The sequence below is a fragment of the Monodelphis domestica genome, chromosome 3 (assembly GCF_027887165.1).
Source record: "Monodelphis domestica isolate mMonDom1 chromosome 3, mMonDom1.pri, whole genome shotgun sequence".
Taxonomy (NCBI): domain Eukaryota; kingdom Metazoa; phylum Chordata; class Mammalia; order Didelphimorphia; family Didelphidae; genus Monodelphis; species Monodelphis domestica.
Window position 1 is genome coordinate 346,183,353 of NC_077229.1, and position 26,721 is coordinate 346,210,073.

Here is a 26,721-nt window from a genome sequence, read left to right on the forward strand (position 1 = left end):
CAGAACATGCCAAAAGAAAGAGAAGGGAAAAAAGAAATTTGAACTTGTGAAGAACACAAGACCAAATCAGAACTAAATCAGTGACTGAAAAACTGCATTCCAACAAGAAATTTAGATCCAGGTAATGTGTTGGAAGACTTTAGTTGAGTTATCCGTGACCTGGACATATAAATGCCACTGTTTTCCAAGTCAGGTTCTATCTGAAAGTTCAGTCTGGAGGGTTTTCTTACAGCCATGATATCAAATAGGTTTACCCAGGAGGACAAAATTATATGACTTCACAAAACAGAACCATTACATTATAGCTGTTTTTAATGAGACATCATCAGGTTCTAAAGATCTGCCTAGTAGAAAGCTTATGTTTATGTACATTTTAACTTTTACCTTCTGTCTTGAAAACAGTCCTAAGTATCTGTTCCAAGGCAAAGGAAGAATAGAAGCTAGGCAATGGGGATTAAGTGACTTGACTAGGGTCACACAGCTAGGAAATGTCTGAAGTCAGATTTGAACCCAGGTCCTCTCATTCCTCTATGCTACCCTAGCTGCCCCCATGTAGTCTTATATAAAGAGTAAGTTTATATAAACATATATGTTTGACATATTTGACTTATGGAAATGGTTTCAGTGTGGCTCATTATTATGTGAGGATCCAGCCTTCTGGCTTTCATGGATTGGAAATAACGACTAATGGAGCCATCCCTCCAGTTTCTATAGGGATAGAAGTTTCTCAGATTTTGCTGTGAAAATGTCTCTTGCTTCTTTTTCCCTTAGAAAATGGTACATCGGGGAGAAGTGGAATTCAAGTTAAAGTGGGAATGATAACAATAATTCACATTTTTAAAGCAATATATAACTTGGCTTGAGATGTACTTTTCTCATAACTCTGGTAGGTGGTACAAACAGCATTCCCACTTTACAGATGGAGATTTATATCAGTCACACAACTAACAACTGAAGTGGGAACTTCAGCTTATGCCTTCTGACACCAAGCCCCTGGAAGCCTAGGGAAAGAAACCAGGGAGAATTAGAGTCAGAGTCTGATTAAAACTATCGATAGTGCTTACTTTATACCCATTCCAGGGTAGTCTATTCTATATGGTTTTATTAAGCACCTACTATATCCAGCATGCTGGGGATGCAAATATCAGTCATCTGGTGTAGTCTGTTCCATTACACCAGATCCTGGGGATCTGTGAATGTGCCACACGTTTAAGCTAATTTTCAAGAAGAATAAGACACTATGCAAGGGGGTACAAGGATATGAGCACTGGCCGTGAAATGAGAAGGTCTGGGCTCAAACCCTGGCTCTGACACCACTGGGTGACCTTGGCCAAGTCATTTAAATCCTATGAACTTGAGTTTCCTCATCTGTAAAATGAGGACATCAACACTTAACCTGCTTCATTCAGTAAATATCTGGTAACCCTAAGCATGTGGCATAGTAGGTGATTTCTCTTCCTCTTGCTTCCCATATCAGGAGGGTAGAACATGATGCTCAGAGACAGGAGAGATGGGTTTTAATGTGACCTAGTTTCTGCTCCCATGAAGAAAGGGGAAGGGATACAAACAATCATATATTGTTGGGTGCTGGGATTTAATACACTAGAAAGGTATGAAACAAAGTACTTTTCAAGGTCTGAGTAAAATCTTTGCTGACCTTTTAGTCAGGGGAGGCTTCTAGCATTTGAGTTGGCCTTTAAGGCAGTTAGGCAGTATAGTAGAGTGCTCAGTCTCAAACACTTAACTAGGTGACCCTGGACAAGTCATTTAACACTGTTTGCCTCAATTTATTCAACTATAAAATGGGATGCAGAAGGAAATGGTTAAACTCATCCAGTAGCCTTGCCAAGAAAACCCCAAGTAGGAGGTGTGAAGAGTTGGACATGACTGAAAAAAAAGTTGAACAACAAAAAATTAAAAGAAGAGAAGATAGAACATTCTAGACACAGGCAAGAAAGTGAGTGAAGGCAAAGAGGTAGAAAAGCACAGGATACATTTGGAGAACTGAGAGTCCTCCAGTTTAGTGAACAAGTATGGAACAGAATAATAAAAAGATGGAAATGCAGGATGGTGCCAGGTGGTGGAGGCTTTGAATGCCAAGCAGTGGAGTTAGAATTTTACTCCAGGGGCAAAAGGAAATCAATGAAATTTTTTTTTAGTCAAACGGGTGGTATGACCAGATCTATGCACATGAGAGAAAATTCTGGCAAAGATGGATTAGAGGCAGAGAGAGAATGGCAATAGAAATTTAAAAACCAATGAGAAAGGAGAACTTTAGAGGTATGCTCTGTGAGAGGAGGGATTATTTCATTTTCTAGTATGCAATCATTAAAAAATACTTATTTGATTTATTCCAAGTACAATATTCAATTCAGAATGAATAAAAGTAGGGCACTGGGGATTGAGGCATATTTGGGGAACAGTTGAATAGTTCAGATAGAGTAGAGTGAAAAGAAGATTGTGAGGGCACAGTTGGGTGACTCAGTGAATTGAGAGCCAGGCCTAGAGATGGGAGATGCTAGGTTCAAATCTGGTCTCAAACATTTCCCAGCTGTGTGACTCTGGACAAGTCACTTAACCCCCATTGCCTAGCCCTTACTGCTCTTCTGCTTTGGAACCAATACACAATATTGATTCTAAGATGAAAGGGAAGGGAGAAGGAGGAGGACAAGGATGAGGAGAAAAAAGAAGATTGTGAGATATGGCTGGAAAGAGGGAGTAAGGCCAAATTAAAAGAACTTTGAATGCTAAGGAGTTTGGGCTTTACTCGGGAGATAATCAGGAATCCTTAAAGATTTCTGATCAGTACCAAGGAATAACTGTATCTTAGAAGAAAATAAGCTCTCACAAATCCTAAGATGAAAAGACTGAATTTTGACCTGGTGGCAGATTCTGTGTGTTATTTAAGGTCCAAGTTCATTAAATTTAAAGAAGCAATCCCTAGATGGTTCAGTTATCTGGCAATGAATATTATTGGCTGTAGCATCTCATGTAATTGTCGACTAAGGTGTGGGGCGATGAGGTGAATGCCCTCACCAATAAAATCAAGGTCTTTAGATTGATTTCTTGAAGAATGTGACACATACATATTTCCTGAATCTTTGTACACTCAGGTCCCTAGGATATTAGTGGAAAGGGATGAATACCAAAGTTGCAATTTAAGCTTTGGGCTGTGATAGAGACTAATGCATTGCAAATTTTAATTCTGCCTTCCCTGGCACTTTCAGTTACTCCCTAAGTTTCAGTTACCCATGTTGTAAAATCATGCTGCCTACATCGAGCCCAGACTAATTATCATTACTTTGCAGCTCGATAAAGCTTTATGTTTGCAAACTACTTCAATGCTGTTTTTATTGATTATTCCTCTCAGCAGTCTGAGAAAGAGGTTTCAAAAGGCTGATTCACCAAGAAAATGAAGTAAACTCTATTGCCCTGTTTTCTTGCCCCTGTGATTGTACAAAGCCCGAAGAGAAAAATAGTTGCTGCAGAGTCTCATTTCCTTCAAGTATTTTGGCCCTTCCCTCTCTGCTTGGGGTCTCCAATAGAAGCACTTTTCTTGGTTTCTCTGCCATCAAAATAGAATGCACATGCAAATTAAAGTGAATTTGCTCAATGATTTATTGGTACTTGTGTGATTTTTTTCCTTCCCCTCCCCACTTCCACCAGAATTTAGGACAGCATTCCATGATTATCTCCATTCTAAGTATAGAATTTCTTGCCACATTAATCAGAGGGGGTATGGTGTAGAGAATGGAGAGCCTGCTGCAGAGACCAGAAGACTTAGATTCTAGTCCACTTCTGATACACATTAACTTTGTGACACTGGGTAAGTCCTTTAATCTATCAATATTCTAGGAACTTCTTTTAGACCCTAACTTGCAGAGAAGGTGCTAGAGGTGCTAGCCTATGTTGGAGGAGGGAGTCTCTTCATTTGAGAACTTCCTGTATCAATAAAATCTCAGACTTAGGTCCTATCCTATCATCATAATTTCTCACAGAGCGAAAATATCTCAAAATAGTCATATTTCTTCTTTGAGGTCGAATGAACTTGTTGAAGGCTATTACTCTCTCCTAACATTGTAAATGCCAACAAACTAATTTGTTGAATTAGTCAGCTGGTAAATACTAAATCTCTAATGCAGTCATGCAAAAAAAGACAAACCCTTTCTTCCCTCTGCCCAAATATAATACAATTCCATTAGTCTTGTAGATTTTATATAAACACAAGCAATTTTTGATTATCTATCCAAATGGAAAGAATCGACTAATATAGATTATATGATCCTAGACTTCAGAAGGACTTTACAAGGCATTGCCTTTGATACCATGCCCTGTGGATTAAGCCCAACAAGTAGTCCTTTAACTTCTTGGAACACAAGGAATCTAAGGATCATTTGTATTTCAAAACATTATTTGTACTTGGCTTTAGAACAAAATGTGTTTACATAAATAATTTCACTTAAGTTCTAGGAATTCACAATGTTTACCACATTGGTCAGTGTTACTGCAACACCCTAACTCATGAGACCTGGAAATTGTTTCCCCTCCAAGATCCTTCTTAGTTCTTAAGAATTCCTAAGATTCAGGGTAGCTTAGTGTCTCAGTGGGTTGAAAGCCAAGTCCAGAGATGTCCAAGGTTCAAATCTGGCCTCAGATACTTCCTAGATGTGTGATCCTGGGCAAGTCACTTGACCCCCATTGCCTAGCCCTCACCACTCTTCTGCCTTGGAACCAATACACAGTATTAATTCTAAGATGGAAGGTAAGGTTTAAAAAAAAAAGAATTCCTAAGATCCCACTGTCTATTGGTCCCCTATACCCCCCACCCGCATCAGCTTCCTGCACCTTCCTAAGCTAGATCAAATAGTCTCAGCTTCTGATCACAGACTGCACAATGGCCTCTCCCATTGGATGCTAGGGAGTAGATGCACATTTTATAATGATTTTTATTAAATGTTTTATTGTGGGGGCATTATTATTGAACTCATTGTGTAAAAGTCCAAGGGAGGAGGAGTGGAGTTGCCTACTCAGAGTCTGAATTCTGGCTAGATCATACTTTTCCTTTGGGTTAAGAAAGAAAACAAAATCTTGCATTTCCTAGTATCAGAGTCGAGTGTGGAGAAGAAACTTCTTCCTTTCCAGAATTTGAGAAGATGAACTTTGAGGACTTCTCTGTTAAGGTCAAGAAAGAGTTAGTTAAGTAGTAGAGGCGATCACGTCACCACAGCAGCATTTTCTATCCAGTTTCTCTGGTCAGAGGACCATGGGTGAACCACTGAGGATAATGGAGACAGGACTATGTGGTGAAGAAGAAAATGCTTTATGTGAAAATATATAAAAAATGCAAATAACTTTATAAAGATTCACATTTCATCAAGCTATAAAAAAGCAACAAATTGGGGTCAAATGTCATTTTAATATTAAGTTTACCTTAACAATCTTTCACTGATTCCTATTGTCATTTGGAATACATCAGTGGTATACAGCGGAGTCAAGTATAGACTTACCTCTCTCAAATGATTGATTCCTTATTTCTTTTTAGCAACAAAATGAAGAACAAATGGGAGTCAAGAAGGAAAATCCTATCTTTTTTTTCCCTCCTCTAGTCCATTAAGGATCTCAAAGTGATTTCCTAACATCTCTCTCACATCCTCATGATAATTCTGTGTAGGAACATTTCAGAAGTATCATTATTCTCATATGGGGGGGATTTGTGGGAAAGGGGTGCAGACTTATGGTTTCAATTACATAAGGAATTCCCAGTGGGAAAATTCCCTCTACCAATACAGATTAGCACATGCTTTGCGAAGGGGGCTGAGAAATTAAGGGACTTTCCCAGAATGCCACAGCCAGTAATGTTCCAGAAACACAGCTTGATCATAGGACTTTTTGACTCCAAGGGGACTAACTTTCTGTACATTCTGCCACACATGCCTCTATCTTGCCTTTAAAGTTAGAAAAAGGAGGCATAGGATTACAGTTCACACTAATTTGATGAAATAACATAAAAAAAACAAAAACAAAAACAAAAAAAACCTGAGATGATTTAGCACAGAACTCTAGGATTATATTATCCCAGAGTATTAGTGTATAGGGAAGTGTAAGGGATGATTCAGCCTATGTTCATCATTACATGGCTCTTGTGTGTTTTTCTAAAAACAAGACATTCAGGAGTCATAATTCATGGTGACTTGGATTTTTTCTTGCCATTTAACTGCTAAAAAAACAAATAAAAGAAACAACAAAATCTCCACCTAAAAGTGTCAAACAATGTTCAACAATCCAATTATATTTTAGGATGTCTCTGTGTTAGTTTTGTCTGGAGATATGAAAGCTTGGCTTAGAGTGAGGAAGAGCAAAAAATTTCAGAGGAAGAAATTTTCCCTCTTATTCTCCTGCTTTAAAAAAATGGGAAAAAGTAAAAAGCCCATATGGGGAATTTTTTGTTCTCAATTTTCCCAGTGTTTTCCTAAAGTTTCTTTTTTCACATTTCTGTCCCCAGAGAATTTACCACAGACAAGATACACAAGATCATAAATCTTGATCAGATTTAGAGATCTAAGATTATAATGGACCTCATAAAGCCTCTAGTCCAACTACATTTTACAGATGAGGAAACTGAGGCCATGGAGGTTAAGTTATTTGCCCAGGGTCACATAGGTAGGAAGTATCAGAGGTGGGATTTGAACATAGGCCCTCTGATTTTGCAGAAAATTATTTTTCCACTCAACCACTTTGTCTTATATGAGTTACCCCTCAAAATAAAAACTATTTCCAAGAGGCAGCTGGGTAGCACAGTAGATTGAGAGCCAGGCCTAGAGATAGGAAGTCCTTGGTCTAAAACTGGCCTCAGACACTTCCTAGCTATGTGACCCTAGGCAAGTCACTTAACTCCCTTTGCCTAGAACTTACTGTTCTTCTATCTTGGAACCAATAAAAAATATTGATTCCAAGACAGAAGGTAAGAATTTTTATTAAATTGTTTCTAAAACATGAGAATCCCCTTTCTATGAAAAGTAGAAAATAAGAGCAGAAAGAAGGCACCACTTAGAATTATTGAGAAAAAGTCACTAAACAGTAAAAACATGGAGAACAGCTGAAACAGAAAGCGTACAAATGCATACCCAGAAGAAGGCATTTGGTCACAAAGAGAAACAATAGGAGAAATGGTGGGTAAAACAATAAAAGGGAAATACAGGCAGATGAAGATGGAGATGGCTGTGGATGAAGAAGTGGCATGTGCCCATATCATTAACCATTATGAAAACTGTAAATTCAATTGTCATTGCTACAGTTATCAGAAATACAAAAATAACTTTAAAAATTAACCATGTCTATGATCAGGAAGGTAAAAAGAGTGCCATATATTTTAAAATAAAAGAGGATAGATCAAAAGGACACAAAAGATGATACAGATTAGGGATGAGCCAAATGGCAAATTATCAAATTATAGGAGAATTTCTGGATGATAACCCATAAATCTATTCGTCATAAGGGGATCAACCCTCACTTATTTCCCTTTCTCAAGATTCCAAATTTTGACCTTCCTTGTGAATTAGTATCTGTTCAGTGCACAGTAGTTTCCAAAGGTGAAAACCTGTCCTTTTGTAGATTTGAATTTGACATTCTCAGGTAATGTTTATTCCATTCTATGTGTGGGAATATGCCTGACTGAGGATAACATAGGGAGAATGATTAGAATCACTGAACCTTGGAGCTGAATGAGACTTTAGTCCAAACCACTCACTCCATCAAAGAAGAAAATGAGACCCAGAAAAGTGAAATTCCTGTCTGAAGTCATAAGGATAGCTCAAAGCAGATACAAGCCTAGACCCCAAGTCTCCTGACTGAGGCTGGTGTTTTTTGAAGTTCTGACACCCTTTGGGAAGGGACAGGGGCAGTGTTAAGTTCCCATCACTGCCAAGCTTTCTGGGAACAAGATTTGTGATTTCCTTCCTCCTGTACAGGTTGAGAGGCTGGGATCCGGCTGTTCTCTCTCTCAGGGCCATGTTGGGTTTCCTCTTGAATCCCTGGCCCTGGTCTTCGTGTATGATCTCTTAAGCACTTTTGTGCTTTATCCTCAGAAAAGATCCCCAGAGAACTCTCAGCACATTTCTCTTTGAAATGGAGATCATTCCCTGCAAAAGTGTCACAGCGGTTCAGGTTCTCCTCTTGCACCGGGCTGCCAACGGTTTCGCCTGCAGTTCCTGGGATGGTAGGGCCCTCCTGGGAGTTTTGACTAACGTAGACTACAATGATATCTCCCTTGAAATTCATTACTTGCCCACTTGAAATAAATGTAGAGTTACTATTTCCAGTCACATTTCCTAGGACGGAGAGGAAGGAAAAAAAAAACATGCATGGGTATGATTAATATTTTCTCAGTGAGAATCCTGTCTTGTGAGAGGAATATTTCCAAGCTGAATCCTGTGGTGGTGGCTTGCCATTCCTCTGGCAGGCTGCAGAAGCAATTTCATGATGGATGCTTCCTATCAAGCCCCTTAATTAACGCCCAATATTTCCTATCTAAGAACTGAATTTGTCATCTTAATGGGACTGGCTAGAGGGAGGTGGCAAAGAAATATGTCTCTCTACCAATGAGGTCCTGAAAGCCAGAGGCAAACTTGGAGAATATAAGTTCTTGCGTGTAACCACCTCTGGGAATGGAAAATGCTCTAAGTGAATAAATCCACAAGGAACTAGAGAGGGTCCCTGCATGCTTACTATTTTTGACCCAAGAGAAAAAGGCCAAATGATCAATACAGGTACAGGGGCATAGAGAAGATTCAGAAGTCATGAAAGAAGAAAGGATGATCATCATTGATTAGCTGTGCTCTGATCCTTTAATAAGTAATCCCTGGTAAAAGAATTATTCCACTCTACAAACATTTACTAATTACTCACTATGTTTCAGACATTGTGCAAAGTGATGGGATAAAGACAAAAACAGAAGTCTTTGTCCTCACTAAGTTTATATTCAGTTGTTATACAACCCTACTGCCAAGGGAATACAAGCTCCTTGAGAGCACAAACTTTTTTTTTGTCTTTATATCTCCCTATACCTAGCATCAGGCATTGCACATAGTAGGCATTCAATAAGAGTCTGTGAGGTTGGATTGAGAAAAATTTTAAAAATAGAAGAGAGAGGGAAATGAAATAACAACGGTTTATAGAACTGAGGGAAAGAGTGATTCTTCCTTTTATTTTTTCTTAAATCCTTACCTTTTGTCCTAGAATCAATTCTAAGTACTGAGTTCAAAGGCAGAAGAGTGATAAGGGCTAGGCAATTGGAGTTAAGTGACTTGCCTAGGATAACACAACTGTGATGAATCTGAGGCCATATTTGAAACCAGGATCCCTCATCTCCAGGCCTGACTCTCTATAGTGGTTATTTCTTTTCCCATACATCCTATATATTCAGACCTTTCTATGACCCTGAGTATGATCACATCATATCACATTCCAGGAAAATATCATGGGCTGAGATGACAGAATCAAGAAACAGGGATTGTAAAGAGTTCAGACGCACAAGGGCTAGAAGAACGGCTCAGAAAAATGAATGAATTTCACAGAAGTTACAGAAGATTCCAGGGGAAAGGGATCAGTTCAGAAAACATGTATAAATTATATTCTAAAATGCTTTACTTTTAGCACATTTGAATTGAACCAAGTGATTATCTGCAAAGGAATTGGAAAGACTGGATTGGGTCACCCCTAAAGTCCCTTCCTATGCTAAGATTCACTGACATGGATTTCAGTACAGGTGTATCTTCAATAATACAGAAAATTGAAAGGTAAATGATACTTGTATGACTCTTGGATCTTGTGTCCATCTCCTTCTCTCCCTTCATATGACCACTATCCTCATTCAGATCCTAGTCCTCTTGCAGTCATCAATCCATCATCTGCATAGATACCAAATTGATATTCTTAAAGCAGGGTCTTACTAAGTTCTTCCCCTGCTCAAAAAGCTTCAGCGATTCATTAGATATGTGCACACATACATATGTTGTGTCCTACAATAGAATCTTTGTATGTGGCAACCTGGTCACATGATAGCTGGTATACAATAGGCACTTATATTAATGCTTGTGGGTTGATTAATTATATTATGGTTTCTGGGATGAAACACAAATTCTTCCTCTTAGTATTTAATGCCCTTCATACTCTGGTTCCAACCCAGCTTGCTGGTCCCATTTCATATTCCTTTCCCTCAAACAGTTCCCATTCCAAACATCCTGTATGTCCTACTAGCTATTCCCTAAGCGCAACATGTCATTCCTGTGCCTTTAAGTCTCTGCCTCATGCATGGCACACTCTCCCTTCATGCTGCTGCCTCTTACAATCCAGAACGTCATTTAAATTTCAGCTCCAGCGCCACCTCATACACTAAGCCTTCTGTGATCTGTCAGGCACCAGCACTTCCAATCTGAAATTATGTTGCATTTATTTAACTGCATGGATACTGTTTTTACCCAGCAGAATCACAGTTCTTTGAGGGTAGAGATTGTTTTGGCTTTATCCTTTTAACCTCCAACATAGTAGCCAGCATATTTTTGTGTTATTTTCTTCATGACCCCATTTGGGGTCATTCTTGGCAAAGACGAGGAAAGTGAGGCAAATAGGCTTAAGCAATTTGCTAGTCACACAGCTAGCTAAGTTGAGTGTCTGAGGCCAGATTTGAACTTAGGAATAAGAGTCTTTCTGATTCCAGGCCTGGAGTTCTATCCACTGTGCCACCTAACTGTCCAGTTAGTATATAGTAAATGCTTGTCAAATTGAACTACCATTACCTTGTAGTACAAGGTCTAGAAACAGAACATTATCTGCAGTCTCCTGTTTTAAGGCAAAGATGATACCATTCCTAGTCATATTATTGCATTAAAGAATTAGCACTATGCCTGAACTGTAATAAATGAGCCATTTTAGTTCAGGAAAGACGATGACAAAAAAAATTGTCAGTAGATATTGAAAAGAATTTTTTTATGTATTCAATAACATCTAGATACTGAATGCATCAACAAAATTTATAGCATATCATTTTTTCATCCAAAGGATAACAGCGATCTTTAATTTTTGTCAGACAAGTTGGCTGTTATAAATGGGAGTTAGATAGCAGAATGAAGGATATGAACATGAATGAGGCTCTTTGCAGAAGAAGCCCTGAAGCAAAGCTATTGAAAAGAGAAGGAGATAAGATCTGATATGGCAGGGAGGGGGAACAGAAAGACCAGGGGAGACTTTTTTACCAATCTGGCTACCTCTGCATGCCATCATTTAGCCTCCTTTTTGCCACGCAGGTGGGGAGGAGTAACAGCTTCACCCAATCCTATGGCTAATCAACTTTCACTGGTCAATGTACTTGAGGCTAAAACTGCCACTCCCGGGCTCATAAAGCTGACAAAAGAGATGAGGAGGCAAGGAGAAAGGAGAGAGCAATGCAGTTATCTATTTTTTTTTTCCCATGAAAACTAGCTCATGCAACCTAAAGCAGAGAAGCTAAGAAACAGACTAGTAGTCAACAGTAGTTGATGACAAGAAAATAAGGCGAATAAGTTTAACATTTTTTGTTAGAGTCACATCATAAAACCTTTCTGATATCCAACCTCATTCCTTTCTATGTTCTGCTCATCTTTGTCAAAGATTTTTCACTGGAATGGATTGTTTAAAGGTCACCTAGTTCAAGGAAATAAGTAGTGGAGTGGGGATTTGAACCCCTAGATTTAAGTCTACCATATCATGATCTGGTGGTGTTACTCAGGCAACACACACACTTGTGCCTCCAAAAATATCTGGAGATGGGAGGTCCATGTTCGAATCTGAACTCAGACACTTCTTAGTTGTGTGAGCCTGGGCAAGTCACTTAACCTGCATTGCCTAGCCCTTATCACTCTTCTGTCTTGGAACAGATACTTAGTTTCAACTCTAAAACAGAAGGCAAGGGTTTAAAAAAAAAGAAACAAATGATCAAACAAGATCAACTCATTAAAAGGAAACAATACAATATTAGATAATCTGATTTCCACTAACATCTGTCTCTAATGCCTCAACGTGGCATTGAAGTGATTTTCTTTCTGGGTTATAGAGGAAGACAATAGCAAGGTTCTAGTCTCTGCAAGACCTCTTGAGCTGGAGAATCCAGTACATAGTATGATGCTGTGCATGTGACATATGAAGTCAAGATTTACTTCACTTTGGAAAGGCTTATCACCAGAAGATCAGCCACCAGGTGATAATCACAGCAGCTCACAAAGGCTATTTACTAAGTGTTAGAGGGGCTGCAATCTGGAGAGATGGAATGAGTACCCACCTCAACAGATTCATGGGACCTAGGAGTAAAGTCTACAATTGACACAGAAATTTCCTTTTGACTGACAGATTCAGAAGTGATTTATTGACCTCAAATAGACACCAGAGTCCTTGATAACTAACTACTCACTAGATGGCACTGTGTGAATTCTCCCAAAATTTAGTTTAAGGAAAACCACCAAAAGCAATTGTTGTTAATATTAACAATGACTGTGCTTTGGCATCCGATTTCATTAAAAAATTGTCAGGGCATATATTATTACATGTCCAATTTTCCTATACATTTTTTTGTTTTATTTTGTAAAATGAAGGTGATTCACAGTCCTTCAAAGAATTATAAATTCAGGATCATCCAATGTATCATCATCATCACATTACATCACAATTGTGAGAAAATTGAAGGAATTAGGGGGTTTTGGGTAGCAAGTGGTTAATTGTAGGAACCAAGTGAATTACACTGATCCATCTTGTGACTCAGTTCTGAAGTTAGCTCAGTTCACTTTCTGTTCAGTTATGGGTCAACTCCAAATTCTATCTTGTGAGAAAATTTTATTTAACTGGGAATTAGGAACAGTTCTGCCCAAGTCCCTCTGCCTTTCTAGTAACCAACTTTGTAAAGGGAGCGGCTACCTGCCCAGAGAACACTTGCCATCTTTGGCACCTGTGTGATAGGTTTGCCATCATTAGACTAGGCAATGGGGGTTAAATGACTTGTCCAGGATTTCATAGCTAGGAAGTATCTGAGTTGTTTTGAACCCAAGGCCTCCCTTCTCCAGGTCTGGCTCGCTATCCACTGAGCAATCCAGCTGTGCTAATTAATTGTTTTTAATGTATAAGAGTCTATTTTTCACTGTATATGGGGTCCAGCCCCAAACTGAAGAAGGGTCTCAGTCCCAATTTTTTAGGTTTAGGCATTGTTAGTAAATCAGTATGCTCAGATCATACTTTTGTGTCAGTCATTTCATCTCTTGCTCATTACACTGTTCCTCCACCAAACTCTTACTCTAATGTCCAATTTTGGCATGGAGATGATCGTGGATTCTTGATGGCTGGGCCAGAATATCAGCTCTGATAGATAATAGCAAGCTGAAAAGCTTTGCAATACAAGCCCAGGAGTCTATTCCCTTCTTTCCAAGGACCAGACTACCTAAGCTCAGAAAAGCTCATCACCAAATGGTAGGAGGTTAATGAATTTATTGGCCATAGAAAACTCTCAAAGACCATCTTCTTAGTTATAAAAGGGTTGCTCTCTGTCCTGGCAAAACATTTCTGAAAGTACTGTAATATGATGATTATCTAGTGCTGCCATATGAATCCTGTATTTAAAGAGTTAAATAAGGAGAAAATGAGAATTACTTTAACAGCAGGAGTTATTTAAAGAATTTTTTCCAAAAGAAGTGACTGTTGTAAGACAAAAATGTCTAAAAATAATTGCCAGAAAAACATTTTCTCTGGGTCCCCACTGGCTGGTCATGAGTCCAAATTTAGGCCACCTCACTGAGAGGCCTGAAATTAGCTTTTAGGAAATCCAATGAGATCAAATTCCATTATTGTTTTCCTCCCCTCCTAACTCTATCCCCTTTCATCACATTTTATAGAACATGAATTATAACAATTAAAGAAAGTAGTCATGCGAAAATGTTGTTTTGCACAGCCAGGAAAAAAAACTGGGTCTATTCATGTAGAAGTAATTGTGGAAAGAGCCGCACTGCTTCAAAAATCCATCTGGCCTGTCCTTTCTTCTCGTCAGGCAAAAATTAATTTCGCCAATGTGTCAGCTTCCTCATCCACACAATCTATCCATAGATGTTTTGTGCTGTCAAGCAGTAGGAGAACCAAAGCAGGCAGAATGTTGTAAAACTTTTAAAAATTAAAAATGTTATTGTTTTATTTGGTTGCCCCCCCCCTTTATTCTGTTAGTTTGATTTGGAAGTTCACTGCCGAGAGGTAATCATTCATTCAGCAATTATAAGCACCTTTTGGATGCAAGGCAAAAAGGTGTGGGGAATGTGAAAACAAAATGAAAAAAACAAACAAAAACTAGTTCTTGTCCTCAACATGCTTACTGGGTTAGGAGAGGGAAAAGCTCAATAAATAATAGATATAATCCTTTGCTAAAGAAAAGTGGATAAGCAGATAGTAAGACAATACTCATTCTTTTTTTAAATAAACCCTTATCTTCCATCTTAGAATCAATACAGTATACTGGTTCCAAGGGTTATACACTGGGGATTAAGTAACTTGTCTAGGGTCACCATGCTAGAAAGTGCCTGAGGCCAGATTTGAATCTAGAATTCCTATCTCTAGGCCTCACTCAAACTACTGAGCTGCCTAGCTGCCCCTATTTAATTAAATCTTTTTTTAACTTACTTTTGTCTTAAAATCAATACAGAGTATTGGTCCCAAGGCAGAAGGGCAGTAAGGGATAGGAGAAGGGTAAGGGGTGGAGGTGGGGGCAGGGTTGTAAGTGACTTGCCCAGGGTCACACAGCAAGGAAGTATCTAAGGTCAGATTTGAACTCATGACCTCCTGTCTTCAGGCCTGGCTCTCTATCCACTGAGACACCTGAGTGTCCTAAAAGCACTCATTCTTAATGAGTTTAAGTCACCAGGTCCAAATGAACTATACTTCCAAGTACTGAAAGAATTGGCAAGATACAGTTGTTGAGGTGCTACCACCAAAAAAATGCTGCTATGAAATATTGAGGGGAGCAGGTATGCAAGTCACTGACCCCTCATTGCATAACCCTTACTTGTCTTCTGCCTTGGAACCAAGACACAGTATTGATTCTAAGAAAGAAGGGTTGAAAAAATATTGGAGAGGGGAACATACCCCAAAGAGGTCAAAGACAAAAAAAAAGAGTCTCACACTAAAATATTCATTATACTTTTTGTGGGAGCAAAGGACTTCAAACAGTAGATGCCCAACAACCGGGAACAGTGCATCATGGTACAAAAATGTAATGACATAGTATTATGCCATAAGAAACAATGAACAAGAAGAATTCAGAGAAGCAGGAGAAACTTAGAAGAATGGTCACAGAGAGAAGTAAGCAGAAGCAAGAAAGCAACATAGACAATGACTAAAACAATATAAATGAAAAGAGCAACAGCTTCCATAAGTCATGACCAGAAGCTTGACCCTGGAGAAGAGCTGAGAACGAGCACCTCCCGACCCTCTGTCCAGAAGTGGGGCTGATTGTTATGAGTTAGAAAAGAGATGAGTGTGAGGAATAGAGTCAGGGGTATGTGCTCTGTCTGACTGGGTTGATGTGTTGTTTGGTTTTGCTGAACTGGTCTTTTGTCTCTTTCTTTTTAATATCTGTTTTCAGAGATGATTTGTTGGGTTATAGAGAGTATTTGAAAAGGGAGATAATGTAAAAATAAAAGCTACCAGTAAAAAGCTGAAATAAAGTTTGTTCAAGGAACTGCAAACAGACAGGTGTCACTGGATCCTAGATTGTAGGAAAGGGGATATGTGTAAGAAGGCAGTGAGGTGGCACAGTGGGTAGGTAGAGTGCCAAGCCTGAAATTGGGAATAATTTGCAAAGATCATAGATGATAGAAAAGGAACTACAGAAATGAAGAAAAGTAAATATTTGCATTTTCCAAATATGGTAGAGAGTAGGATCTTCAAACTCAAAGGGCTAACTTAGCTCTTTCCTGCCTTTCCATCTTTCTAACATGTTTGTTGTTGTTCAATCATGTCAATTGTGTCTGACTCTTTGTGACCCCATTTGGGGTTTTCTTTGCAGACACTATCCTGGCTCTTTCCTTCTCCAGTTCATTTTACAGGTGAGGAAACTGAGGCAAATAGGGTTAAATGACTTGCCCAGAGACACACAGCTAGTAAATATCTGAAGACACATTTGAACTCAAGATGAGTCTTCCTGATTCCAGGCTCAGCACTCTCTCCACTGTACCACCTAGCTGCCTTCTTATACATATTCCCCTTCCTACAGTCTAGGATCCAGTGACACTTGTCTGCTTGCAGATCCTTGAACAAAACATTTCATCTGCCTTCTCTATACCTTTGGACTGGGTGTCCTCTATATCTGGAGAATTCTGCTGCCTCATTGAAACCTCTTGGTTTCCCTGGCTTCCTCTGGGATTCAGCTCAAGTCTCACCATCTGAAGAAGTTTTTCCTAGTCCCTATAGCTATTAATGCTATCTCCTCTCAGAGTACCCTCCCCATCTATTCTACATCTATCTTGTTTGTACCTATGTTGTTTCCTCCATTCGATTTTGTGCTCAAAGTCAGGGATAGTTCCTACCTTTATCTGTATCTCCAGCATGTAGTGTAGTACCTGGCATTTATTAAATGTTTAATAAAAAATGCTAGTTGACTGAATGAATGAATGGCAATCACAACAAGCTAGAATAGCTTTATTAAGACTGGGTTAAAGTGACTCAATGAATTGAGAGCCAGGCCTAGAGATGGAGGGTCCTGGTTTGGTCTATGACAGTGTGATCCTGAGCCAGTCACTTAATCACCATTGTTTATCCCTTACTGCTCTTCTACCTTGGAACCAATACATAGTATTGATCCTAACCCTGAAGGTAAGGGTTAAAAAAAAAAAGAATGGGTCAAGGCATTTAGATGAATGAAGCACTTTAGCTAGAATTTTAGCAAAAAACAAAAAGACAAAAACAAAAACCTGGCATGGTCTCATGTTATTCTTGGAGAAAAGAAAGAATTTTAGGGTAGCCCCCAAATGAAATATTTAAAATTTTTAAATGTATAAACCATTCTTAGCTCAAAAGTCATTCAAAAAGAGATGACCCCTGGGCAAGAGGATAGTACATTTATATGGCTTTGAATTGGCTCAATGGTCAGACTAATGAGTTGTCCTTAATGGTAGAATACCAAGTTGGAAGGCTGATAAAAATCACGTCATCAGATGATGAGCTAAAGAAACCTGAGTTGTTTTGAGAAGACTTGATAATTCTCTTCATGTATTTGATGGGCTATCCCTTGGAGAGGGGCTTACACTCATTCTGCTCAGAGCTAAGGGCAGCGGCAGAACTTGCAGAGATTTAGGCTTATGTAAGGAAGAACTTCCTAAATAATTAGCATTGCCCAAAGTGGAACAGAATACACTGCCTGAGCAAGTATTCTGATTGTTCAGTCATTTCAGATTCTCCCATATGGGATTTTCAAAGATACTAAAGTGGATTGCCATTTCCTTTTCCAGTGGAGTAAGGCAAATGGAAATTAAATGGCTTGCTCAGGGTCACAGAGCTAGTAAACATCTGACACCAGATTTGAACTCATGAACATGAGTCTTCCTAACTCCAAGACCAGTACTCTATCCACAACACCACCTAGTTGCCCACTGAGGAAGTTTTTTGCTTCTCCATACGAGAGGTCTTTTTCAATTAAAAGCTGGATGGCCACTTGTTGGCAATGTTACAGACTGGGTTCTTGTTTAGATACAGGTTTGATTAGATGGCCACTATACTGTCTTCCTAGTCTAAGATTCTGTGATTTGGAGAAAGCTAATTTTGTTTTTAAACATATGATTTGAAAGCAAATTCAATGTTGCACTTACCAGCCATTTTTATTCCATGAATCTCAATCCATTATAACTTCATTGCAAATATCTCCTTGCCCATTTCACAGAATGAAATATTGATTTGCTTTAGGTAATGCTATTAGTCACTTGTAGAGTCAGGAATTAAATTCAGATCTCTTAGCTCCATTGATCTATTATTTAATGGAAGAAAGTTTTTGCTAATCTCTCCCAACAGAAAAAAATATTAGAATTTAGGAGAAAAAAAGGAACCTTGTTAAGCAACAAAGACAAGGGGTTTTCAGTGAGAGAAGTTCTCTAAAAAAATGTAAAAATGGTTTTTGGAAGCTACATTTTATAAAATAAATGAAAAAAAAACACAATTGCTATTTTCAGGAGAGTTTCTTTTTTATTTGTTTTAAGCCCTTAACTTCTGTCTTAGAATCAATACAATATATTAGTTCCAACGCAGAATTGTTATGGGTTAGGTAGCCTGCCCAGGGCCACACAGCTAAGAAGGATCTGAGGCGACATTTGAACCTGGGACCTCTTGTCTTCAGACCTGGCTCTCAATCCATTGAGTCACTCAGCTGCCTTGGGGATAGTTTCTAGAGAGGCAAAATGACATAGTGAAAAGAGAGAGCATTGGACTGGGAGTAAGGGAGACCTAGGTTCAAATATTGCCCCACACCTATACTTACTAACTCTGTGATTCTTGGTTAATTTCACAACTTCTCTGTTTCTGTTTGCTCATCTGTAACATGAGAGGATTGGACTTGATGACTTCTAAGTTCCTTTCCAGATCTTTATCTATGATTTAGTAAGATGTAATGAAGGCAAACATGACAACATACATAGAGACCATCATGCTGCCTTGGATATCAGATTCTCTGATACCAGTTAAACTGAAATTATGAATTATACTTCAGTAAAGCTATAAATTCACCATAAACTAGAAATGATTTTATATTTATTTATCTGTATGCTTGCATTACCAAAGAATGGAAACTTTTTGAGGACAGGGGACTAAAGTCAAAGCTTTAGGAAACTGATTAGTTTGGTTTTCCTTTGTTGAGATATCCTCACAATATTATTATTATTTAAAAACATTTCCTGCATCAAGGAGCTTCAAAATGAAATTAAAATTAAATAGAAATAAATAAATAAAAATTTAAAGTTCTATTTTTTATCCCGAATGAGCTTGAAATATAAACAAACAAATAAATAATGGATTAAGAAACAGGAAAGGAAATTCCAACCTGATAATGCTGAAGAAGACTTGTGAGAGTCCCTTGGACTGCCAGGAGATCAAATCAGTCAATACTTAAAGAAATTAATTCAGGCTGCTTATCAGAAGGGCAAATACTGCTTTGGCCACTTAAGGAGAAGACAGAACTCCTTGGAAAAGACCTTGATGTTGGGAAAGATTGAAGGCAAAAGGAGAAGGGGACAACAGGGAATGAGATGGATCAACAGTATCCCAGAAACAATGAACGTGATTTTGGACTGATTTCTAGAGATAGAATAGCCTGGAATGCTTTGGTCCATGGGATCACGAAGGGCAGGACATAACTGAATAACACTTGTTTTTCAATGAGGTGGCAAGATGAGTCCTGGAGTCTGTAAGGTCCAAATTCAAATTTGGCCTTGGGTGCTAATAGCCATGTGACTCTGGGCAAGTTCCATAACCTCTTTCTGACTCAATTCCCTCAACTTTAATGGGGATACCAATGGCCCCTATCTCCCTGGGATGTTGTGAAGATCAAATGAGATATTTGAAAAATATAGTGCCTTAGCACACAGTAGGAGCATAATAAATGTTTGTTTCCTTCCCTTAGTTTTTCTTTCCTTTTCCTCTTCTCTTTTCCCCCTTCTACACCCAAAGCTTTCTACCATATCCAGTGCTTTCCTGAGAAACTATTTTATAAAACAGACCTCTGTAAAGGACAAACAATGTTGTAATTGTAATTTGTGTATCTGGCAAGAGTCAGCATCAAATAAACCATAGATTAAGCAACCAGAAGTAAAAAAATTAAAAATATAAGAGTATAATTAGTTAAAGAAGTAAAATAATCGAAATCCTATAAATTGGATATAGAATACTATGTGTATAAAATACATAAAGGGACCCTGGAAATGAAGAAAAAATTAAAAGGCACTTTTAATGTCTTAAAATTTTAATAATTAACTTAAACTAAAATTAAGGTAATTAATTTAGTAATATTTTAAAATTTTAAAGATTTTAAAAATAAACTTAAAATATGTATTATGAAATTAATGTCACATAAAATTATATAATAGACAATAAACATTTAATTAATTATAGTTTTTTTATATTTTTAGAATCTAAAAGGACTTTTATGGAATAATTTGAATGACCTGATTAAAAAAAATACCCTGAAAGCCTATGAAAATCTAAGCTATGACCTTTTTCATCTTCTCCAAATTTCCCTACTGAAAGTTCAGACATTAAAAATCATTTTATTAAGCATTCAGAGATGCTCAGTGTAGACCCTCACCATTAATCGTTAATCATCAAACACTCATAAGGCATCTATTATATGCCAAGTACAGTGGTGGGCTTTGGGGGTACAAATATAAAGGTAAGATAATCTTTGACTTCATGGAACTTACACTTTATAGAGGGAATACAGCATGGAAACAGATAGGTAAATATAAGATATATATAGTGGAAATCACTAAAAATGGACTGAAGAGGAGGAGCTAGATGACTCTGTGGATAGAGAGCTAGGCTAGGGAGATGGGAGGTTCTGGGTTCAAATTTGAACCTCAAATACTTCCTAGCTTTGTGACTCTGGACAAGTCACTTAACCTCAGTTTCCTACCCCTTACAGGGCTTCTACTTTGGAACCAGTACTTGGTATCAATTCTAAAGTAGAAGGTAAGGGTTTGTTTTTTTTTAATGGATTGAAGGCATGAGAGAAGGCATGAGAGGAAGGGGTGTTGTTAACTTGACATCCATCCCACTGAAGAGCATTTAAAAAATAACAGGTGATCCCCAATTTCCCTTTTTTCTCCTTTTATACCCTGTGCTTAAAAACCAAAAAATTCAAAAAATCTTTCAAACTTACTTATACTCCCATTGCAGTGAAAGCAGGCCCTCAGGAAATAGCATATGCTAGCTGATCCTTCTTTGTCAGCCCCACTCCCAAAAGTATCTTAAGGAGACCTCAGAGCCCATAACAATTCATTTAAATGTCATAAAAACAAATACTAGTCAATTAGCACCAACTTTAAAAGAAATTCCAAGCTATCAGGCTTATTACATTATACTATAATAAAGTAGAGCTGAAAAGAATCTTAAATCCAATCTGCCCCCCCCCCCTCAGTGTATGGATGAAGAAACTCAGACGTAGGGGAATTAAGAGACTTGCCCAGTCTACCAGAGATAGTAAATGACAGAGCTGGGATTGGGCTGCATCATTTAATTCCAAATCCATTACATGTTCCCCTGTACCGCACTGCCTCTAAGATGTGGGGAGAGGTGAACTGACTTCTGGCTGAATAATAGAATGAATAATAAATAATAAAGATAAAGTCAGAGAGAATTGAAGTATGGGATTTCATTAGGAAGAAGCCCAAGATAATATAATTTATGCAAATATGGCTATATTGTCACAAGTAGACCAAACTATAACTTCAGGGGTATAGGAAAGACTACCAACAGAATTTCACCTTGAAAGATACATGTCACACTTGTTAAAATGTTAACAAGCCTGCCATCTTATGCTGTTAGCAGTTGTTTAGATGAAAGTATGAAAGAAGGCTCTGAGGAGAGCTTTTGAGTGAAGAGAGAACAAAGGACCAGGAGAGTACCAGGTGCCTGAGGGCACTAGTAGGGATGCCACAGACTGGGGAGATTGGGAGTAGTGAACTCTGCTGCTGGCACAATTTTGCTGAAGGCTACCAGGAACACAAAAATGTACATACACACACACACATATGCACACATATGCACAGAAATGACAATAAGAGCAGGGGGAAGCCATCCATGAGAAAGATGCTAAAGAACTAACAGGTACCATTTTATAGAGGCCAATAAAAATTTAATTTACCTTACTTCATCGCCCTTCTTCCCTAAAGCTTTGTGAACTTAAAAAAAGAAAAATGTATAGTCCTTTTCTGTAAAAAAGTGAGTAGGGTTTAAAGTGACTTACCAGATGCAAGAGGCGAGTCACCAGAAACACCACCTGACCCAGAACTGCCTCTCTTTGTGCTAGGGAACTTCACTTCAGTCCCATCGAAGGACAAGTCTTCACCCTCAGCATCATTTGCAAGGATATTCTGACTTTCTGGAGCAAGGTCTAAGCCACAGGTACACTGTGGGAAAGTTCCATTCTCAAAGGCTTCTGTGATGTGGTCAGCTTTCTTCTCAGAAGTTTCAGTGTACTTCCTGAGAGGCTCCCTGCACCCCCCATAGCCATTTGTTAAGTCAGGGTTGGCTGCCCAATGATTCCTGTCACTGTTCTCCACCTCCTTTGCAAGGAGGCTGTCATGGCAGTGGAAAAATTTCTGCAAATATGATTCAGAGGAAATAGGGATGGAGTCAGTCCTGCATGAGGATTTAGTGCAATAGGAGCCCTCAGAGTCCATCGTACTTTCAGTACCAGTAAAACAATGACTTAAGCTGTCATTCTCCCCAACCTCTAAGGGCTCTGGAAAAGGTGAAGCTGGTTTGCTTCCAGGCCGACTCAATAGCAACAAACAATCAGAACCATGGAGAGCTCGGTCCACATATTCATCTTCTGTGGGAATCTGCCTAAAGTTATCTTCCTCAGTCTCAATGACCAAGGACAACATGGCAGTTTCTTCTACTTTACATCGACCTGCTTCCCCACACATAATATGTCCCTGAGGATAACATGAATCTTCAGATATCGTCTTTTCTTCTCGGGTCAGTAAAAAAACATCTTCATAAGCCTGGCTAGCACTAGATGTTGTCACGTGTACATTGATAAAATTATCTCCAGAGGAGTCCTGCCAATTTAATCCCAGAAGGTAAAAAAATAATATTATCCAAAGTTCTTAGAACACTAATGTCTTTTAAGCAAACATTGGAAATAACATTAACTGTAATTTTGGTCATCATAAATATACACATACACACACAGAAGACTCCTATGAGTGCATGGTATTGTTTTTTTTTCTTACCTACCATAGTAATTTATTTTATAAATTTATCTAATATATTATACAAAACATAGACTTCCTGACACCATGGAGTTTATGATCTAAATGGCACAAAGCAGAGAATTGACAAAGTACAAACAGCCTATAGCCGAAGTAGATAGGTAGTAAAGAGTGAATAGATTTTTTTTTTTACATGATGGACTTTAGGTCATTCTCTACTGAGTAATACTAAACTCTTCAGGATTTGAGGTCCACTGATATTGGGAGATACTCCCTTAAACAGTGGAATTCACATTTTGATCAAGCTTTAACCGATTAAAACTACACTAAGACTTTGAGAAAAACTTGTATTAGTGCAAAAATACCTATGTGTACCAAATCAAACAATTCAAATGTTTCCCCATAAAGATAAAAAAAATGAGTCATGGCTATAATGCCACCAGAAATATGCTCTCTTCTTCCTATATGAGGGGTAGAGTTGTAGAGTAGATAGTGTTGGGCTTTGAGTCAGAATCATCCCTCTAATGCCTATTAGCCATGTGAAAATGGGTAAGTCATGAAGTCTCTGAGCTACAGATTCCACCTTTATAAAAGAAATATTATTGTAATTTTGGAAAACATGTGTTTTGTTGAAAATTGTTATTACATATGATTGGGAAAATAAAATATCCTTGAATAAAAAATTCAAGAAAAAATAAAATTACTCTTATAATAGTGCCTACAGGGCTTATCTAACCTATTTGACCTCAGGCTCAAGTAAGATATTGCTAAGTGCTGGGGATAAAAATAAAGGACAAGTACAGTCCATGATCTTATCCCCAAGAAGCTTACATTCTAACAGAGGGAGACAACATCCATAAGGAAGATGTAAAGGGGGGAAGGGAGAATAGAAGGTTACAAACATGATGGAGAATCTAGAGTGATGTAGCTGGGTAGGAAATGATGAAAAGGCTGGTTTGGGTGCTTTCTTTAAATAGAAGCTCTAGGAGGAGCTCCTGATCCTCCTATCACAGGGTGAAGCCCCACAGGAAGAGGATAGTGATGAGCTTAGAGCTCAGGGTGATACAACCTTCAGCCACTATTATACAGACATTATTATTATATGAAATGTAACAGTGAACTAAGGGGTTTAACATAGCACTATTCAACCAAGCTCTTTTCCTTCCAGTTCAAAATAAAAAAATTTAAATAAATTTTTAACTTAACACTTTTTTTTTCACTTAACTTCACTTAACAAAGTGAAGACAAAAATAACTTAAAGCCAAAAATCTTTAGAAAAGAAACTTGTTATGTTATAAGGCTATACCAAAAGTCCAGAAATAAATAATAACTCAGATGATAAAATTCATGTGTGTACACTAAAACCAATGTGGATTTATATAAAGTTGTATGACTTATGGAGCACTTTTTTTTTCACAGTGATTCATGTAGTGTGTAATAGTATTCTTAATTTACAAGGGAGGAAACTGAGCTTTAGGGGGGTTAAGTCAATTGTCCATGGTCATAAATCTAGGAAGGGCTAGAGCCAAGAGCTGAATGTAGGTCTTTTGGCTTCCAATTCGTTCTTCTTCCTTCTACTAGTACTGGCCTTACAAAAAAATAAAAGTTGTTATTTTGCTAAAAATATTCATCATGTTTAATTAAGAATAGGAAACATTTCATTGTGAGAAAGAGCCATCTGTTCATAATGATGATGATTTTATAATTTCAGATGCAATTGAAATCCTTTTTCCATAATTCTTTTGGTATACAGCAAATTATAGAGCTCAAAAAAAGCTTTGATTCTTGGGAAAGTATGTGTGTGTGTATGTGTGTGTGTGTGTGTTAATGTTTATGTCACAGATAAAAAGCACAGATGGTTAGAACTCAAGACAAACAGTCTTTAGAGAAATTTGATGCTATATCTGCAGTACCAAGTATGTTTCTTATTTATAGATATTTCAGAAATATTAAACATGAATTTTGAAAGCTGAGACAGAAATTTTGTATTCGAAAAGATATGGTTACTACATTTAAGTAGCAATGTTCTTTAATATTTTGTACCCCTCTCTAACCCCCTAAAGTTAACTCAATGACAAGACTTCATTATAGAAGCATTCTTCTAATAAAGTCACAAATTTAAGCAAATGAATGGGGTAGAATCTGGCCCATGGAGTGATATGGAAATGTTCTTAATTTAACAGGTTCTAGAAAGCTCTTTCTTAGTGAAAATAAAAATTTAGCCATTCATGTTCCCTCTCACTCAAAAAACAGAAAAGAAGAGTTACTTCAATGGAAGAATATGGAAGAAAATGTCATTCTTTGTTCTCTTTAGTAGAACATTTAAAGAGAATATTCTAGTAATAATAATCATTATAATTAAATGACACTTAGCACATTAAAGTTTATCAACTGCATTATATATGTAACCACATTTAAGCCTCATAATAAAACCAGTGAGATATGTATTAAAGGCATTATTATTGCCATTTCGGAGAGGAGGAATATACAAACACACTTGGGTTTTACCTTATTTCGTCTCAGGATGCTGCACATGTCATTGACCCAGAGCCACATACTGGCTGGAATAATAAACAAAAGGAAAAATACTGTTATTACATCAGGATTGCCAAAAAAAAAATGGAGAAAAAGAGAAGGTCCAGAAAAAAGTCTTTAGGGATGTCACAGTTAGGGATAGGACATGGATGGTGAGCCAGTAAAGGAGACTGAGGCAGATTATTGAGATAAGTAGGAGATGAGAGAGCAAGATATACACACACACACACATGAGAGAGAGAGAGAGAGAGAGAGAGAGAGAGAGAGAGAGAGAGAGAGAGAGAGAGATCAAGCAAGTATACACAAGATGACTCAAAAATACTAAAGCTTTAAACTGAACTAAGACCTTTGGGACACCTTAAATATGTAGATACCAAATAGATAAAAGGTAATAGGGAATCCTAGGGGAAGAAGAATACCACTGGAATTTATTGAGTAGAGAAGCAACATAGTCAGGTCCATAGTTTGTGAAACTTCTTTTGGCAGCCGTGTGGAGGATGGATTGGAAGGGAGAAAGAATTGAGGCAAAGTCAGCAATTAAGAGGTTAGTACAATAGTCCAGGAAGGGGTAATGAGCACCTTAGCACTGGGAAGAGAAGAGAGATGTGAATGGATATGAGAGGTATTATTGAGGTAGAAATGACAAGCTCTGACAAATGAATGTGAAATAACTTGAAAATGAAGGGGTGAAAATAACAGAGAAATTGAGACCTAAAATGACTGGAAAGATGGTGATTCTCTTGACAGAAACATGAAAGTTTGGAAGATAGTTGGATATGAGAGGAAAGATAATGAACTGTATTTTAGACATTTTAATAAGTTCAATATGCCTACATGACATCGTTTGAAATTCTAACAGGCAGTTGAAAATGTAGAACTGAAGGGTCAGAAGAGACTAGGGCTGGAATTCTGGAATCTGGAGAATAAGATTTGCAAAAAAACTAATAGTTAAGCTGTATGAGGTGATGAAGTCACCAAGTAAGAAAGTAAAGTTAGTGCAGATAAAAAAATAAGTATGTTTTTGTAAGAAGAAAAAGATTTAAATCAACTGTCAAAGGATGTACTATATTTTAATGCCTGAAAAGAGTAGGAAAAAAACTTAAATTTAATAAAAACTGCTAAAGTATGTGTATAAAGAAACATGGTTGTCATATGGGATTTGAGCAACAGGAAATTGATTTTTTTAAAAATATGAAGCATTAAATCACCTTGT

At 37.8% G+C, this 26,721-nt stretch overlaps 1 protein-coding gene and 1 long non-coding RNA gene across 2 annotated transcripts in view; one reads left to right on the forward strand and one right to left on the reverse strand.

The window, feature by feature from the left end:
• Positions 1 to 3,714: 3,714 nt before the first annotated feature.
• Positions 3,715 to 26,721, forward strand: part of LOC107651729 (uncharacterized) — a 38,117-nt gene continuing 15,110 nt past the window's right edge. Inside the window, exon 1 of the long non-coding RNA XR_001628635.2 lies at positions 3,715 to 3,826. This is a non-coding gene — a long non-coding RNA (uncharacterized LOC107651729). The remainder of the gene's footprint in view (positions 3,827 to 26,721) is intronic.
• Positions 5,397 to 26,721, reverse strand: part of TNFRSF11A (TNF receptor superfamily member 11a) — a 122,991-nt gene continuing 101,666 nt past the window's right edge. Inside the window, exons 8-10 of the mRNA XM_007486859.3 lie at positions 25,482 to 25,534; positions 22,001 to 22,820; positions 5,397 to 8,327 (exon numbers count right to left, since the gene is read on the reverse strand). Of these exons, the coding sequence (XP_007486921.2) occupies positions 7,915 to 8,327; positions 22,001 to 22,820; positions 25,482 to 25,534 (1,286 nt within the window). The 3' untranslated portion in view covers positions 5,397 to 7,914. The remainder of the gene's footprint in view (positions 8,328 to 22,000; positions 22,821 to 25,481; positions 25,535 to 26,721) is intronic.